The sequence below is a fragment of the Mastigoproctus giganteus genome, chromosome 9 (genome assembly GCF_048544385.1).
Source record: "Mastigoproctus giganteus isolate SK-2022 chromosome 9, ASM4854438v1, whole genome shotgun sequence".
Lineage (NCBI taxonomy): Eukaryota > Metazoa > Arthropoda > Arachnida > Uropygi > Thelyphonidae > Mastigoproctus > Mastigoproctus giganteus.
In genome coordinates, this window is record NC_143583.1 from 68,714,877 (window position 1) to 68,735,072 (window position 20,196).

Below are 20,196 nucleotides of genomic sequence, written 5' to 3' on the forward strand. Positions count from 1 at the left end.
TCATTCAAAAGAAATGTGTGGTTTTCATTTATCACATTAAATGCTAGTTCCGAAGCATTGGCACGCAATGCACAAACAGATGCTTCATGCTGTTTAACCCTAAAATTTAAAATGCATCTGGTTGATCCAACGTATGCAGTCACAATCCCTACAAGAAATGTTGTAAACTAGGTCATGTTACTGTTCAGAAGAAGAGAATAGTTTCTTCCTGTTCTACTCTATTCTGAATTTCAACCTAGTGTGAATGTTGTTGAAGGGCTGATGGTGAGGAACACATTTTGAGTTTTAAAATTGTTTTAAATTATCATTCGTAATTTATCGACATTTGAAGAGAGTTGGATAAGAAGTCCTATTGATGGAATAGAGGTAATTTCTTTGTTCATTCTTGAATAGTAATATAACGTAGGATAAATTTAGCCTTACTAAATAAGATAAATTTAGATAAACTTACTTACTTGGTTCACTGAGTGTATTTTTCTGTAAGTATTATGGTGACCAGTTTTTTTTTTTTTTTTTTTTTAAAAGTCTGTCAGAGTGACAGTTTTAGTATTCTCAACTAATGTATTTCCTTTTGATCTACATTATTAATTGTTTTGATAATGACAAAGTTTGGCCATAAACAAATAAAATAACACATTTTCATTAAACCTGAGGTATGCAATCATTAAAAGTATGGATTTAAAATTAGCTGGGTCCTTTTGTCCAATTCTGGTAGCATGCTATCATAATATTAGCATTAGCTGAAGCATATGATGCAAGAAAGCTTATACAGCATGAGCCAAAAAAAAAAAAAAAAAAAATCTTCTCATTGTGCCCATCCAGCCACTCCAAATGTTTGTCTAGTTCAGCCTTTAGAAGCAGCTCAAATCGTTGATGTGTACTGCCTTACATAAACAATATGAGATTGTTAATTCCAGCACTTTTTGTTTTCACAAGTGAAAACAAAAAGTGCTGGAATTAACAACTCCACTACCAATTAATAAGAATGCATTAATTTCATTTTCACAAGTGCTGCTCTCCACTAATCTTAGCAGCACGGTGCATCTTCCCATAGCATCAAATTATGCTATGCCCAAAGAAGGGGTGAAGTCAAACAAAAAACAAATGTGCCTGCCCCAATGGAGTTACTTTAAAAATTATTTAAAAATATGTTTAAAAATAAAAAATGGATTGTTTACAGTTGTTTTCATAATAGATTGAAATGTAAGGTAGCATCAAACTGTGAACAATTTTGAATTATTTCTTTCTGATGGAAGGTTTTCAAAATGTAGGACCTTAAGGGATGACGTGCCCAATCGTGTTGTGGCAAAAATGTAATGTACCTGCTGAACTGTTAAGGGAATATTAAAAATGCTTCAGTGGCAAGAATACAGTAGGCAACATTGCAATCACCTGAGTTGAAGTGGTTCCCTCTGTATAAATAATACATGAAGGACATTATGGCCTTGAATATATTGCTGGATTCCAAAGGAGACACTTGGGAAAATGCATTAAAGTATTGCTTAGTTTGGAATTAGAGAGCTCTGTGATGTTGAAGAAAGAACTGTTTATAGCACATGTTGAAAAACTGAAAATGCAAGAAGAGAGAGCTCCTACAATGACCTTGGACTCTTGATTGCAGAGAGAACTTCTTTGCAGCAACAAAGATTGGTTTCAATTGATCATCTTAGCTTTGTTGCTACTAGATCCTGAAGGAGAGGAAGAAGGTTAGGTTGCAATGAACTGTAACAGTGGATTCCTTTTGCAAGAAAAGGATGTTGCCTTCAGGAATCCACAGCCCTCACATCTGAATTTTAAGTTTCTGGTATGTGAATTGAGGCTGAATGACTCATCCTTCAAAAAGTAAACTGATATGCATATTATTTGTTTAAATCATGAAAGTTATCACTAAACTAATTTAAGTGGTGTTTATTTATCTGAAAAATCAATTTATTGTTCAAGTTATGACTTAATTTCCCTGGAACTATATAATAGGTACTATTATAATGCAAGCCCATTGCTCTATTCATAACACTTTTAAGGAAGGAACTATTCATACCAAATATTGAAGGCCTACTGTATTAAATTTTATGTTAAATCTTCTTATTCTGTAGTATACTTTTATAAGTATGAATTCAGCAAGTATGTAAATACATTTATATTTTTTCATATTTACAAGTTTTTTTCTTTATTTTGTGAATTATCTAGGAATATATTTTTTAAGCCATTCCAGATAATATGGAATCCACTATATCATTTAATTTGTTTTTGTAAGTAGCTTTAATTAGTTGTTTTACATGATATATTTTGCATTTTTTATAACAACAAAAAAGGTCTTGGAATTCTAAATTCAGTGGCTAATACTATACAATTGAACAAAGGCAAAAAAGAGGACCATTTATACAATACAAGTAACTTTAAAATACAGTTTATTACATTTCATAATGTAATAAACAGAAGATATGTAATTCTTCTGAGGCGTCTCCGTAGCCAGGTGGGAAGGAGCAGCAGTGCGTAGCACACGCTTCTTGATTAGACCGGGGTTCGAGCCCGTCACCACCAAATACGGAGGATGCAGAAAGGTCAGGGAATGACCACTGCATATCTCAGGAGCAATATGGCCTTAGTTGCTGATGCTCCTAAAAAAAAAAAAAAAAACCAAAAAAAAAAAAAAAACAAGTAATTCTTCTGTGATATTATTATATAATTTTTATAGTTTTTAATTCCAGAATTAGAGTAAGTGCCTTCCATATCTATATATATATAAAACGCTTAGGTATGCTGCCCAAATTTTCCAACTACTAATTGTTGCCAGCACCCTTTCACACAGTTTCGCATGACCACCATACCTGACATTCATTTTTAATTTTTGTATTGACGTTTTTCAAGTGAAGAAAGGCAACCTATGCCTGAAAGCTATCGATGTATGTTTATTTTAACTGTTTATTTTATCTGTCTTCAATTGTAATAAACCGTTCTAAGTTTTAAGAAGCATAAAAATGGCTGAACAGTGTGTAAGAACTTTTAGAAAATATAGAAGAAATGCTAATGAAACATTAGAGGAGAGATTTAATAGATTATGAGACCGAAATGAGACTCTACAGCTACTATGAAGACAGACAGAAAACATTGAAGAAAGAGAAGCAAATTGGAAATGAGAAGATGGGCAAAATACCATAGGACTAATCAAATAGAAGTACCAGATGCTAATAATCAACAAGCTGTAATTAATGTGGAAGAGCATGACATAGGAAATATGTGTTACAACTGTGAGTATTGCAATGCAAAATCTTGGGGACATAAGTTAAACACATCGAATAAATACATTAAATGCTATCATGATGAAAGATTTCACTGTCTGGGACACCTACTCTATTACTAGACATGCTTACGGGGGATACACGTTAAGCAAATATCTACATAGAACATATATGAGAGTACAACTCAGCAATGGGGTTCACATCAATGGGTGCAGAGATTAAATCACCGCCTGGAACTGGTCCATCCTGTTTTAGAATATGCGGCCAGATATACCATTTGGTTTCAATGCTCTATCCAAATGAGGCAAATAAGCCAGGATATGGACAACTTTATATTTTTGATTCTGCTGAAGCAACAACAAAATAGCTTGAAAAACAATCAAACCAAGGGGTGTATGGCTGAAGTAATGCAACAATTGGACGAGATGCTGTGACAAGTTAACCCTTTTCCTGAATCACCAGGCCAATCCAACAATGAATGTGCACATGGCATTTATAGAATGCCTGGACTTAGATAAGAGATGATATAATGCACCTACATTCAAAACGGAGGTGGCTGCAATATTTGTTGGAGAAGATGGGGAACCACTTGCAGATAGAGACATGCATATATCCCACAGGTGACTGATGTAGAATTATATCACCACTAAACAAGAATGGTGAAGACTGAAGGATCTAGATTAAACTATTTATCCCATAATCAGAAAGATGGCGTATGTTACGCCAGGTACAACTAGTTTTTTCTAAAGAATACTTAGACTTGATTTTATAAATAAGGCTGTGAATGTACCAAAACTTCCTCCTTACACCTTTTAACTCAGCTATCAGACGCTTTCAACTTCTGACAGCTGAATTAAAAGGCTTTATGTCATCTAGTGAATTAAAATGACTTGCTTATCATGCTTTGTTTTGGTAATTAAAATAAAATAACAGTAATGCCATAACAATATGCTGCTTGTCTGGAAAGCAGATCAGGTGGAGTCTTGGAAAATTACAGACAAGAATTGGCTTATGATCTCTTTCTCAATCTAGCAAGTTGATCAATAATTGTCATCACATGCAGTGTAATTTTAATGTATTTGACTTAATTGATAAGAATAAATATTTTTATATTATGTCTTCTGATTAATTGGCTTTTTATATCATCTCTTCCAGATGTGGTGGTGTTGAATTATTAACAAAAAATGGGAAAATTAAAATAAATAATACCCTTGAAAATCGTCTGGATCTGATCAGCCAGAAGGTAAGTTAGATTATGTGGAACCATGATGTTTTGAATTAGTACAAAAAACTGCCTAATGGCACAGCACACGATGATTAAAGAATTTTGTTTATGGTTACAACTGGAAGAATTTTAGCATATTTATTTATTTATTTACATTTATTATAAAAGAATTTCTGCTCCACATTGCCAAGTATTTTTACCATTAGCATTAGTAGAGGCATATGATGCAAGAAATCAAGCTTATACAGCATCAGCCAAAAAAAAAAAAAAAAAAAAACACTTCTCATTTCACCTATCCATTCGCTCCAAAAGTTTGTCCAGTTCTTCCTTAAATTTATTTAAGCTATCAACTTCCACAGGACAGATGGAAGTTTGTTCCATCAATCAACCACCTGCTGGCTAAAGGCAAATTTCCACACATCTGTTCTGCAACTGTCTTTCCTCAATTTGAATTTATGCCCCCTCAAGTATGTACACTAGAGTCCTGCTAGTCCGAACTAATTGGGACCGAGCCCTGTTCGGATTAGTCGAATAACTGCAATAATGCAGAAGCAAGCAGTAAAACAGGTCTGGTTTATTAAGGAATGAATGTATAGTAGGCCTACAATCGTTTGTATGCAAGCGTGACACACCGGAAGCAAACCCTCCCCCTCCACGCTATGACTCATTGCACGCAACATTGTGCATTAAACGTGAATGTTTAAATCTTCGCCCTACATTATTGTAGTTTAGTTCAGTCTGCTGCCACAATGGCCACGAAACGGAAACACACAACGTGTACATTGAAAAATAAGCTGGAAGTTTTGAAAAGGCTGGACAAGGGTGAAAGTGCAACGAAATTGGCAATAGAGTTTGGAGTGGGCAAGGCCACAATAACTGACTGAAAAAAAAACCGCACAAAGATCGAGCAGTTTTGTACCTCTACTTCAGAAAAATCAGTTGAAAATCGACAAACAGTAAGGCCTTCAATGTTTGACAAGCTTGATGAAGCCTTATTCACGTGGTTCACTCAGGAAAGAGAAAGGGGAACACCCCTAAGTGAACCTCTTGTTAGAGAAAAGGCCATCTCAACAAACTAATGAAAGGTGATGAATCATTTAGTGCGAGTACCGGTTGGTTTGATCGCTGGAAGAAGCGCCATGGGATTCGCCAGCTAACGATCACCGGGGAGCAATCATCAGCTGATCATGCTGCAGCAGAGAAATATTTGGGTGAGTTCGCTGATTTGGTATCGCATTATTCACCTCAGCATGGTTACAACTGGAAGAATTTTAGCATCGATATATAACGATGCTAAAATATATAACTTAAATAAAATATATATATATTAAAATGCTAAGATATATAACGATTTAGCAGCGATATATAACGCTGATGAGACAAGTTTAAATTTTAAGGCTTTGCCCACAAAAAGTCTAGCATCTCAACAAGAAATGCGTTTCCCAGGTTTTAAAATGAATAAGGAGCGAGTGACATTGATAGCTTGTAGTAATGCTTCAGGAAATCACAAGCTACCTTTGATGATGACCGGTAAATCAGTGAAGCCAAGAGCTTTTAAAAATATGAACATTAACAATCTTCTAGTTCATTATAAAAGTCAAAAAAAAGCTTGGATGAACGGACAGCTTTTCATTGAGTGGTTTCATAATCAATTTGTCCCAGCAGTGAAATGTTTCAGCAATGAAAATGATTTGCCACCTCGTGCCATTCTCCTCATAGACAATGCGCTGTCCCACCTAGACGTTTCCGAGTTGACATCAGGAGATATAAAGGCAGCTTTCTTACCGCCTAATGTAACACCGTTATTACAGCCCATGGACCAGGGGATGTTACAGTCTATCAAGCTTGCATACAGAAAGAAATATCTTAGGTCCTTGATAGAAGATAACACCAATTCACTTTCTTTACATGAGAAAATGAAACAAGTGAACTTAAAGGATGTTGTATATTGGGTTGCTGAGTCGTGGGAGGGTGTAACCGAGCAGTCCATACAAAGATCATGGAAGAAATTATGGCCCTCTCTCAGCCTTGTCGATAGTTCTGACGAAAACAATGACACAGAACAATTAATTCAGCTCGTACAGGAAATTTCTGGGTGCGAAGAAGCAATAGAATCTGACGTTAACAAGTGGATTCCAGTGGATGGAATAGGTCAAGAAAACCTCTTGGATGAGGACATTGTGGCAGATGTCACCCAAGAAGACTCCAAGCAGAATGATGACGAGCCCGGTGGTACTGCAGAACAACTTGTGTCGCACACAGACATGGCAGCGGCCCTTGACCTCGCTTTATGCTACTTAAAACAACATCCCAGCACTACACCAGCAGACTACATATTTATGAAGTGGTGGCGAAACATGGCATCTTCTAGCCGATTTTCATCGTTACGTCAAAAGAAACTAACAGAGTTTGTTACTTCTGAAAAATGACTTTTGTTCCTGTTTTGGTGTGTAAGTATAGATCTGTAGTTTTAATAGGCCATGTCAAACACTGATTTCTTAATTTTGTATTAGTACAGTACTACAATAAAATACAATTTTTTTGTGGAATTCTAAATGTTTTTGTACCATTAATACCATTTAAATTTAACTGGAAAATACAAAAAAACGTTTATTTTGCGAACTAAAAAATTTCCTCTCCGCTGACCGAAACGTGTTCGGATTAGGCAGACGTTCGGATTAGTGGGAGTCCACTGTACTTTGTAATCTGAGCAAGAGGAAGAATCCCATCAGCATTAAGCTTGCTCAAACCATTCAAAGCCTTATAAATCTCAGTCAGATCACCTCGCAGGTGCCTAGTCTTCAGCTGCTGCAATTTGCAGAACATAAGCCTTTCTTGGTAAGAGCACCTCTTTGTTCCCCTCACCAATCTTGTTTCCCTTCCCTGTAGTCGTTCCAGCAGCTCTACATCCTTCCTAAATGAGGTCTCCAGACCTGTATGCAGTACTCAAGGTTTGGCCTGACCATTGCCTTATACAAAAGGGATAATCACCACCTTATCCCTGCTAACAAAATTGCTGTATATCATTGACAAGACACCATGAGCTACTCTTGCAACTTGTCTGCACTGCTTAGAAAACTTAATATCTGACTGCACAACTACCCCCAAGGTCTTTTTCATTCTCCACTACCCTGAGTGTAGTACTGCACAGTTGGTATGTTACTTTGGGGTTACTGCTAGCCACATGCAGTACTTTGCATTTGTCAATGTTAAACTTCAGTTGCCACCTGTCAGCCGATCTGCCCAACTTTTCTAGACCCTCAATCAGATTGACATCGATTGTAAGACTGGCATTGCAGTTCTTTGATCACTGAACTGCCATTTGAGATAGCTGAATCTGTCTTGTGCTCTATTCTCTTTTGTGTAGTAATGAATAGCCTGATTTCACAAGTTTAAGTGTGCTGTTAATTATTTGCATACGTTTATATTTATACATTTAATGCTGGTTAATGTTATCATTGGTTATTATTATCAGCTGCTTTATTTGATCATACCCCCATTTATTGTTATCATTTTTTGTTTCAATTAGGAGAAATATGGCTTCAGGAATGCCTAAAATTGTGTATAGGTCAGAAATTTGTCGATTATTTACAACCCTTACCACACCAAATGTTTACAACCCTTGTTAAAAGCAGTACCTTTTAACTTCTAATCCCTTTTTTTTTTTTTTTTTATGAAAACCCCAAACACGAAAAGTATCTAAACCTATAGTACTTAGTACCGTGCATGGGTTGAAGGAGAAGTATGGGGGAGGGGATGCCGGAAACTTTGCTCTAGAGACTAAACATGGGTTTCACCACTTCAAGCCTCCAATAAGCAAAGTGGTGGTATTTCTCCGGTTGATGAAAGTCATCAAACACCTGCCACTCATATCTGTATTCTTCATGAAAAGCAGGAGAATGCCTTGAACAAAAGCAAGTGAACAATCAAGAAAATGATGCTTTTGCTATTGGGCTATACATTTGGGGAAAGAAGCAAATCTAAACCCACTATTGTAAAGCTTTACAACTATATAACACAAGTTATTAGTGTTTAATTACTCTGTCCAAACAGAAGTTTTCCCATGAGTGATAACATGATCTCATGGTGTTTATTGTAGTACTGTATCCACTGTCTGCTTTCTGTAAATAGACTTGAGTTTAGGTTGCATTTGATGTCTGGTGAGAATTGAACTGTGATTTATTTTTTCATAGAATAGAAATGTCACAGAAATGTAGAGATTTAAGTTTGAGTGAAAAGAATAAAATTCTAAGTGCTTATGATGCTTTACATATGTAGTCAGTGAGAAGCTGCATTAAAACTTGGTGTTTTACAGCTTTTTTTTATAAACTTTTAAATGAATTAGGAGTGACTGAGAATGGTAATCTGAACAGGAAGAGTAAAAGATGTGGAAAAAATGAATTTGTGGAAGAAGCACTTCTGAGATGGCTCACAAATGCAAGATTAAAAAATGCTCCTATCAATAGAAATATACTATGCAAAAAGGCAAAGAAATTTGCAAATGAACTCAGTGCAAATGAATTTAAGCCTACAGATGGTTGCTAAGCAGGTGGAAAAAGAGATACAACATTGTGTACAAAAAAACTTCATGGATAAAAATCATATTCAGGTACAAGTTCAGCACAAAAATAGATAGAAAATGTCTTACCTAATTTAATGGAAGAATTTAGTCCTCACTGTTTTCAACACTGGTGAAACTGGTTTTTATTTTAAAGCAATGCCTGAGCTTATTTTTTTTATTAATAAATGGACACTCAACAGCTGGAAAAAAAAGCAGGAAGAAAGAGTGACTGTACTTTTTACTAGCAATATAACAGCACAATAAAAAAAAGCTTTTTATAATTGGGAAAAGTAAACATCCATATGTCTTCAGAAGGACAAAACCCTACCAGTTGAATATAAAAGCAACACAAGTGCTTGGATGATGTCTCATATTTTCGTTAACTTTCTGAAGGAATGTGTCAGAGAATTATCCGAATTATCGCAAGTCAGTAAAAATTTGTGCTTGCCGTATATAACTGTACAGCTTATCCGAATGTGCAGCTGAACAATATAAAACTCATATTTCTTCCAGCTAATACACCATCTATAGTGCAACTTTTTGATGAAGGAATCATAAAGACATTCACACATGAGGAGTTATTCAGCGAGGGGAATGCCAGAGGTGTATTCAACTCTGGCAGTAAGCTAGAGAATCTTGTAATAACTGAGAGTAAAGTGGAGGAGAAATTGTTGAAGATAAATACAAGAAAGGCACCTGGGGTGGATGGGATCTATCCAGTTATATTACAGGAGGCAGCAAAGGAAATAAGCAAACCCTTAGCCATAATTATGAGAGCTTTCTTGGACTCAGGGGAGGTACCCATGGACTGGAGATGTGCAAATGTGACCCCAATTCACAAAGGAGGATCAAAGGCTGACACAAGTAATTATAGACCTGTGAGTTTAACTTCTGTTCCAGGAAAATTAATGGACGCACTGGTTAAAGAAGCACTGCAGGATCATCTAGACTCTTCAGTTATAGCTCCGACACAGCATGGTTTTGTTAAGAGGAAGTCTTGCCTAACCAATTTGATTGGATACTATGATGCAGTCACAAAAGAACTGGATGCAGGGAATAACTTTGATATTATATACTTGGATCTTAGAAAGGCTTTTGATACTGTTGCACATGGAAGACTGCTGCACAAATTGGAGCAGTGTGGCATTGGAGACAAATGGCTGCTATGGATAAAGGGGTGGTTGAGGGAGAGAAGACAGAGAGGGGTAATCAATGCACACTGCTCATCGTGGATTAATGTTATCAGTGGAGTCCCTCAGGGTTCAGTGTTGGGTCCCTTATTGTTTTCTGTATTCATAAATGATATTGATGATGGTATATCAAGCTTAATGTCCAAGTTTGCAGACGATACGAAGGTTGGCAGGGTTGTCAAGGACACTACTGACACTATGCTGCTGCAACAGGATCTGGAAAGGTTGAGCAGATGGGCTGAGAGGTGGCAAATGAAGTTTAACATTGACAAATGTAAAGTACTACATATGGAAAACAGCAACCCCAGAGCAACGTATCAACTCTGGTACTACACTGACAGTGGTAGAGAATGAAAGGGACCTGGGGGTGCTTGTGCAGGCAGATATGAAGTTCTCTGAGCAGTGCAGACGGGCTGCAAGAGTAGCTCATGGTGTATTGTCAATGATATATAGGAATTTTTCTATCAGGGATAAGGAGGTGATTATCCCCTTGTATAAGGCAATGGTCAGGCCACACCTAGAGTACTGTATACAGGTCTGGAGGCCTCATTTCAAGAAGGATGTAGAGCTGCTGGAACGAGTACAGAGAAGGGCAACAAGTTAGTGAATGGAAGAAAGGCTTAAGTTTTGCAAATTACAATGTCTGGAGACTAGACACCAGCGAGGTGATCTGATAGAGGTCTATAAAGCCTTGAATGGTTTGAGCATGCTCAATGCTGATGGGATTCTTCCTCTTGCTCAGAATAATCACCTGAGAGGGCATAAATTCAAATTGAGGAAAGACAGATGTAGGATAGATGTGCGGAAATTTGCCTTTAGCCAGCGGGTGGTTGGTTGGTAGAACAGACTTCCATCCCTTGTCGTGGAAGTTGATAGCCTAAATAAGTTTAAGGCTCAGCTGGACAGGTATTTCGAACGAACAGAGGGGTGAAGTGGAAGTGGTTTTTTTTTTTTTTTTTTTTTTTGGCTGATGCTGCATAAGCTTGCTTTCTTGCATCAAATGCCTCTACAAATGCTAATGATAAAAATGCTAATAAAGGATTTCAAAACATTGCACAGGGCAACACAATGAAAAATGATTGCAGAAAGCAACAATGCCCAGCTAAGGACATAGCAAAAAGGATTAACTTATTAGATGCAGTGCATATGATGATTAGAGCTTGGAATTTAATTTCCGAATAAACAATCAAAAACTGTTTTCATAAAGCCGGATTTATTCAGCCAGGTGTTGTGATAAATATTGAAGAATGTAATGTAGTGCCAACAGAGTATACCAATAATTCATTTAATATTACACAAAATTTTGACAAGTGAGTAAAAATTGCTGAAAATCTTCCGACAACAGGTGATCTGTCAGTAAAGGATATAGTCAATGGAATTATATGATAAACCTAACACTAAGAAAAATTAAAATTCTGATAATGAAGGTATCGAGGTCCAGAGAGTTATGCCAACGACCAGAGAAATTAGGAAATTTTTTTGAAGTATTGCTGAGTATATTAGAATTTAAGGGAGGGAAAAGCGAAGGCTTCAAATTATAGTATAGGTTACAAGAACATGTTGAAAATATAACTGCTAAGGATTTAAGACAACAAACATTGGAGAAAAATTTTGAATAGGTTGGTATGTTTATAATGTGTTTTTGTATTCATTGTTTTTTTTTAAATTTGTATTTATTATTTTTTTAAATTTTGAAATTGAAATTGTCTGACGTTCATAAATGCCTGGATGATGGGGAATTTAAGCAGTTAACAGTCCTTGTTATGGTAGGAAATAGACCCACTACTGTAAAGTTGAAACTTATCCAGAACATGGACTAGCTGCATTTGGACAGATTCATCCTGATTCCGGCAAACTCAGCTTTCTTGTCCATAGTATATGGAAGAGCATTATTCACCTCCATTTTCATAGTAAATGAAATGTATGGGGACAAGGAGTTAAAATATTGGAGGAACAGCATCTCAGACCCCTGAGGAATAACTACAAATACATCATCAACTTATCTATGCCAGATACAATATGAGTGCCAATATCAAAAAACTTATCGTTAGCAAAATATCAGAAAAGAGTCTGACAGGAACAGGTAAACCCACAAATATGTTCTCTTCCAGGGCTTCCACAGTGATATTGGCTATGGTCCCCTAACCAGGGCACCCATAGCAGTACTTTGTATATGTCTATACAAAGGGTACTAGGAAAGTTTTGCAATACAGCTTTGTTTATTTAATTTTTTCAAAGTAATTTCCTCTACATTCAATACACCTCTCCATCCTCCGAAACCAATCTTCAAACCAGTTCTGCCAAGTTTCACTAGGGAGTAAAGCACACTCGTTGTCCAAAGCCCGTAGAAGGCCCTCATCACTGGAAAACCGCCTCCCTTTTAGCTTCATTTTCACATGCGGGAACAGTGCAAAGTCGCAGGGAGCAAGGTCTGAACTGTAGGGAGGGTGCTCGAGAAGTTTCAGTCCTGTCGTGGTCAAATATTCGGTGCAGGCTTTGGCGCGGTGAGCTGGAGCATTATCGTGATGGAGGTACCAGGTGTCCATTCTTGACTTTGGCCGCAGGTTCTTCATAGATCCAATGACTTTAGGCAGGCATTGTTCAGTATACCACTTAGCTGTGACTGTCTTCTGCGTGTCCAAAACGACACGTTCCACAATTCAACTCGATTTGAAAAATACAGCTATCATTTTCTTCTTTACAGATCGGGATTTTCTGACAATTACGGGTGTGTCGTCATCATCAAAGACCCAAACTTTGTTTTGAGCCTTGGTCGGCAGATCGTAATAGTACAGCCAAGTCTCGTCACCTGTCACGATGTTGTTCACATACCGAGATTGTCCCTTATCAAAGTTTTTTAACATCTCCCGGCACCAAATCACACGTCGTGTCATCTGCTCTTCAGTCAGTTGATGCGGCACCCAGAGAGAACAAAGTTTCTTCACGTGCAAATGATCTTGCAGAATCGAACGAATTGCTGGTGCATTTAGGCCCAAAGTATCCTCTATCTGTTGGTAGGTCACTCGCCTGTTTTCGTCAAGCATTTTCCTCACAGCAGTAACGTTTTCCTCCGTAACTGACGTTCGTGGCCTTCCCGGCCTCTCAGAATCCTCCAGAGTGAAATTTCCCCTTTGGAATTCTCTATACCACCTGAATATCGTTGTACGATGTGGACAGTCATCATCTAGTGCTAGAGTCATTTCTTCTAAGCATTGGTCTATGGTTAAACCACGCACGAAATTATACCGCAAAACTGTCCTTATCTCATTTCGTGACCACGATGCCATCGCAAGCACTTTACACTCTCACTACTAATGAATAACTGAGCCCATCGACTTGGCGCGGCGGCTACTATGCACGTATGAACATGTCTCAACATGCAGCAACAAGCAGCTTCCTGTGATTCATTGTTGCGTCATATTGCAAAACTTTCCTAGTACCCTTTGTATAAAGAATTGCCACACACAATGGCACAACTAGACCGACAGATGTTCAAGGCATGACAAATACCATTAGTGGAGAGCAAGGTTCTGTCCTCCAACGTGAAATCCCTGTCCAACAATTGCCTAGTGAGATCAGTTGCTAGCTGTATTGAAATAGATGTGAACAGGGAAACTATGTTGAAGGGAACCATAACCTCACTTTCTAAAATTCTCTAATGTTTCATCTGTAGAAGCAATATTTATTTCATTATGACTGTTCCTGGTGCTCAAGGCTTCTTCTCTAATATTTGTGCAGTGTATGGCCACGAGGTGTATGATAACGTCAAGATATTGAAGTTATACCTTTCAGAGGCCCATGACAGAAACACTTAAGGTTTGTACATCGTTGCAAGGCAGCTCAGGTCATTCCTAAAGGCTTCCGTTATAAACCACCCTTTTCTGATCACTGTATGCATTGTACTTGTCATCAATATAGTTTGAATACTCTGAGTATTTATCTGGATTGGGATTCTACATTGCCGGCTCCAATCTTTCTTATATCAAGGCTAGAGGCATGATGCATTATAGGGTTTTTTTTATTAATCCATGACTTCTATGTGTGCAGGCAGTGTGAGAGTCTGACAAGTATTGCATGTGACAACAGGAAAAGTTTAATACTCTTATTCGTGAGATACATGCTTCCTGCACCATCTGTAAGAATAATTATGCTAATACCTTACAATTTGTTCTTAACCTGAGTAATAAATCTGCAGATCAACAGAATGTTCTCTCTTTGGAAATTGCTGATTACACAGCTTTGGAAATTGCTACCATGGAAATTGCTGATTACACAGCTAGCTATGGTTGTGGAGGCTTCACTTTCATGTATCCCAGAGGAAATTGAAACTGAAATACGTTCTATAGTTACATCTATTTTACAGCATATTCGACCAGTGGCTCCTAATTTGTTTTGTATACGACAGAATGCCCCTAGTTCTTTATGTAAAAAGGCGCCTCTGTAGCCAGGTAGGAAGGAGCAGCAGTGAGTAGCACACGCTTCTTGATTAGACCGGGGTTCGAGCCCATCGCCACCAAATACAGAGGATGCGGAAAGGTCAGGGAATGACCACTGCATATTCACGGAGCAGTATGGCCTTAGTTGCTAATGCCCCTAAAAACCAAATAACAAACAACTTCTTTATGTAAAGGCTAGGATATTATAGTCTTACCAATAGATAAAGAACATTCTACTGTTGTAATGAATATAAATATAGTAATATCCATATAGTGCAAGGAATCCACAGGCTTTTGCTTGCACTGGCTGGGGGGGGGGGGGAAATAACAAGTAGATACGAAAATACAAATTATTTGCTTCCCTCTTCACATAGGTAACTATTCAGTTGATCTCTGAATTTATTTAAGCTGTCAGCCTTAACTACCTGTGAAAGCAACCTGTTTCAGCAATCAACTCGCTGGCTAAAAGAAAACTTCCTATCATCTAGTCTAAACCTCTTCTGCTGTAATTTTAATTTATGCCCGCAAGTTCTGGAATTCTCTATAACAGTGAAATTTCCACCTTCATTCATTTTACTAACCTCTCTCAGAGCATTATAAACCCCAATTAAGGTCCACATTTGGAATACTGGTTCAAGGTGCCTAGTTGCCAAGCTCTGTAGCCCACATATAAAGATTTTCCTTGTATGGTCTCCCTTTTGCCAATCCCACCATGCTAGTTGGATTCGTCTTTGGACCCTCTCAAGCTCAATGTCTTTTTTTCAGATGAGGTCTCCATACTTGGACCAGTATTCCAAATGTGATCTTACAATTGCCTCATACATTGGGATTATGACCTCCATATCCCAACAGGATAATGTTTCATAAATTATTAATAGGACATCACGGGCTTTCCTGGCTGCCTGTTTACACTGCTCAGAAAACTTCATATCTGTCCATATTATAACTTCCCGATCACTTTCTTCCTGCACTGTTTTTAATTCAAACCCACCAAGTGTACAATTTATTTTGGGATTGCTATTCCCCAAGTGTAAGACCATGCATTTTGCTGCATTAAAACAAAGCTGCCACTTCTCTGACCATTCTTACAGCCTGTTCAAGTCATGCTGAAGGAGTGCAGCTTGCTACTGATTATTAATTACTCTTTATCAAATCTTTATATCATCTGCAAATCTTGACACCAAGCGTTCTATCCCACTGTTGATGTTGTTTATGAAAGTCAGAAACAACAGTGGTCCAAGAACCGATCTTTGGGGGGGGGGGGCGCAATTTCTGCCTTTATACCAATTTGATGAATATCCATTAAGCACAATAAAGTGGACCATGTTCAGAAAGCAGCTTTGACTTTGTAATGTGATGCGACCCGATCCACGAGTATATAAGCCTGGACACTCTTACATCAAAATGTTTAAATGATCAGAATCCAAAGTGATTTGTTTATTTTTTTATTCTGGTTTGTATATTTCTTGGTATATATGGATAAGAAAATTAGCAAATCTTTATTGTGGTGGTAACTTCATGTGATGGGTGGGCAACTTTCAAAAATTTTATGGTTTACTCAAGGTACAGAATTTGGGTATTTCTTTGCACCAATTGTTTTCTGTTGTGGCACCTGACATGAACTCTCCAGACACTTGGCTGGTCTATTAGCACTGCTTATTGGCAATACAGATTATACAGTTGACAGCAGTGTTCGTTTCTTACAAATTATTAGAGATTTTGATATTTTGGAGAGAGAGGTTATTGTTTCCTTTGTAGTTTCTCTTTTTGCATCTATTCCAATACAGCCAGCGATTGATTTCACTAGGCCATTGTTGGACAGGGATTCCACGCTCGAGGACAGGATCTTGTTCTCCATCGATGATATTTGTCATGCCTTGAACATCTGTGCGGTCGTGTTCAGCGATTCCCTGTATAGATAGATTCAAGGTACTGCTATGGGTGCTCCCATAGCCAGTGTATCCACCAACATATCCACCAGTGTCACTTGCATTTCTTGGAAGAGTACATATTTGCAGGTTTACCCATTCCTGTCACACTGATGGATATGTTAGTGACATCTTTGCCGTTATTCATCTGATGTCAGAAATGCTTCTACTTCAGTATCTTAACTCCTTGTCCCCATACATTTCATTTACCATGAAATGGTAAATGAAATGATTAAGATTTGGAGGTGAATAATGCTCTTCCATTCTTCGATGTTTTGGTCCATTGCACAATCAATCAATCAATCAGTTATTTCAGTTTACAGAAAAAAAGTTGTTGGGGCAGTTTACTAACAATAAATCTGCACATGCCCCAGGGCATCCTCACGGCACGGCAAGGGCATTGTTCAATCGTGCATGATTACATTGTGACTATGCTTTGGACAAAGAAGCTGAGTTTGATAATAATCAGGGTGGATCTGTCCAAATGCAGCTACCCCTCCATGTTCTGGATAAGTTCAATGTCATGGTAGTGGATCTATTTCCCACAGGATGGTTCACTCGTTGCTACTGCTTATATTACATTCCCCACTATCCAGGCATTTCTGCGCACCTTTCCAGGGTGTTGTACTGTTACCGTTTGTTATTGTTATTTGGTTTTTTGGAGCATTAGTAACTAAGGCCATATTGCTCCAGGGATATGCGGCGGTCATTCCCTGACCTTTCCGCATCCTCCGTATTTGGTGGGCACGGGTTCGAACCCCGGTCTAATCAAGAAGCATGTGCTATGCACTGTTGCTCCTGCCCACCTGCCTGTTACTGTATTGGATGCATGCAGTTCCCTGGCAGGAGATTACAGTTGATGTTGTCAAAGGTGAAATTGACTGTTCTACCATTGCATCGTGCGAATGTGGTTTATTGCATTACTTTGCCCAGATTGTGGGGTTTGTTATATTGATGAGTCAGAATGTAGATTATGAGTTTCATGAGTTTCATGAAATGCTCTGTGACTTGGCCATCACGGAGCATTATTGGTGTGAGCAGCATTTTAATTACCATCTGTGACCTAACGTTGAAATATAAGACCATGCCTGTGATTCTCACCATCTTTCATGGTTGGTGGTCCACTATTAATCGCAGTATGTTCGTGTCAGGCGGCACCTGGGATTTCTCCCATCTCCGCTGTTAATCGCAGTACTGGGACTTGCATGCATCCTATTATGGAGGCAATTATTTTACATCATGACAAAAGATGGTGGGTTAACAACAGGGCCAGCATACACTACACCATTCCCATGGAGTCTGATGGGTATTTCGTTGTTCCCCTTCCCTCTTTTCACTGTACACGATCCATCCACACTTGTTGTTAATGCATGTGCATGGCTATACCTCTGCATACTATAAGGACTTGTTATTGTGTACCTTGTTTAAGTTGATAAAAAAGCTCATTGTCTTGAAAGCTTCTTTGTGCTTATTTTATCACTTTTATTCTCTTTATATTAATAGTTTTTCTTTTATTATTTATTGGCTGTGTATAATTTTGTTTTTAATTTGTACACTGTATTTTATATCATCTCTCTCGGCATCCATGTATTTAATTTATTTTTAATAAACTTACTTATTTTGACTGTTTTGTCGGTAAATAAATATTTATTTCATTATGACTTCTTGGCATTCAAGGTCTCTTCTCTAATAAGTAGTCTGATGTTAAGTATCTTTACTAATACCTTTCATATGTGAGGTTTTTATTTAAAAACAAAAGAAAAAAAAAAGGAAACTGAACTTGTGTATAAGTTTAGTTTTTCATTTAAATTTGTTAGGTGTACAAAAGATGACCACTTGGCTAGCCTCAATAAACTAAATATTATTTCAGGGAGTTCCAATAGTGTAAGTGTACCACTCTCGGTCTGTGTTTAATGGGGGGCATGATCATGTTCAGTGACTCTGTTTTGCCAAATATAGGGCACAGCTATGGGTGCCCCTGTTAGTCCTATCATGGCCGATATTGCCACGGAGGAACTCGAGAGTCAGATTTTCTTGAACTTACCTATTCCTATCACTCTGGTGTCATTATGTTGACGATATTTTTGCAATTGTACCCCGGGGATCGGAATCTGGGCTACTGCAATATCTCAATTCCCTGTTGCCTGTAATTCAGTTTACGATTGAACTAGAGGTTGATAATACTCTTCCTTTTTTGGATGTGTTAGTCCAACGTGTGGATTCACGTTTAGTAACTTCCGTTTTTAGGAAGCCAATGTGCGCAGACCGATTTACCAATTATGAGTCTGCGTATGCCTCTGGTCATTTACGTAGCACTGCCGTACTTTATTCTCCCGTGCTTGGACGCACTCTAGTTTGACTGGTGACGGGCAATTGGAGATTTCTAAAATTAGGGCAGAGCTTTCAAATTGCGGCTATCCACTTCACGTTCTAGACAGATGTGAGCTTCAGGCTCACAAATTTGTTATGCAATCTAACCCGCCTCGCGTCAATCAGTTTATTTTATCTCTACCACCTACATCCCCTGTTATCCGGGCATATCAGAACGTCTTGTTAGGATTTTGCATCTCCATCATATACGATGCGTACAACTTCCGGGGAGGAAATTACAATCTGTTATTTCTAAGGTGAAAACACCTGTTCCCTCTTTCCTACGGAGTGGTTCTGTATACCACATTACGTGTCTGGATTGTGGGAGAGGGGATGTTATGTAAGGTGTAAGGTGTGTTTAGTGTCAGACGGCACCAGGGGTTTCCCCCATCTCCGCGTAGTTTTCATTGTGGGTATACCAGTTCACTGGAAATGCCAGAGATTTAAAAGTGTATGGATATTGTATATGTGTAGTGCCGTGTACCGTTGTTCATCTGGTCGTTTAGCCGCTGGACCCCTGCTGAGGCCCAACGTTGCCCCCACCTTTGCCCCGTGGAGGCAGACCAGGAACCCAGTAGGCTTAAGTTACTCTGGCAGGTCCTGCCACCTAATTTCCTAAGATTTCAGTGGCTAGGACCTAAAAAAAAAAAATTTTTTTATTGTATTTTTATTGCCATGCATATATGCGTGCATACAAGCACATATAAAATTATTTTTATGTGTAGAATATAGTAAGTATACATATAAGTATCGAATTTAACTAATGCTACTAATGAAAATACGGTGTACCCTGGGAGCGATATATGTGTTGAACAAAGGGTGGAAGAAAGGAAAAGAAAATAAGTGTAACGATATAAAATGAAAAGAACCAAAAAGCAAATTTTGAAAAAACAACGACCAAGGTAGAAATAGCATTGCAGTATCTTTCATAATTTTTGTGTCTTCTGCAGAGGTCATCCACCAAAATTATGAAAAGGACAGCAATACTCTTACTTCTGTTTCTGACATGTTCTGTATGTCAAAGAACACGTGTAAGAAACCACGTGGTAAAATCTAAAAAGAATTTTGAATACAAATTTTGAATAAATAATTAAAATCAAGTTATGCAAAACTATTATGTGTTACTAAAGTATTACATACAGAACATGGATGACCTTACAGAAGTAAGTAGACCGCTATGAAAGTGAAATAGGCGAAGACAAAGGAAAGGAGCACATATATACACATATGTACATCATACATGTGCC

The 20,196-nt window shown here is 37.9% G+C and overlaps 1 protein-coding gene across 1 annotated transcript in view; it reads left to right on the forward strand.

The window, feature by feature from the left end:
* Nucleotides 1–20,196, forward strand: part of Vha26 (V-type proton ATPase subunit Vha26) — an 88,758-nt gene that overhangs the window by 59,892 nt on the left and 8,670 nt on the right. Inside the window, exon 7 of the mRNA XM_090381324.1 lies at nucleotides 4,395–4,482. Within this exon, the coding sequence (XP_090237450.1) occupies nucleotides 4,395–4,482 (88 nt within the window). The remainder of the gene's footprint in view (nucleotides 1–4,394; nucleotides 4,483–20,196) is intronic.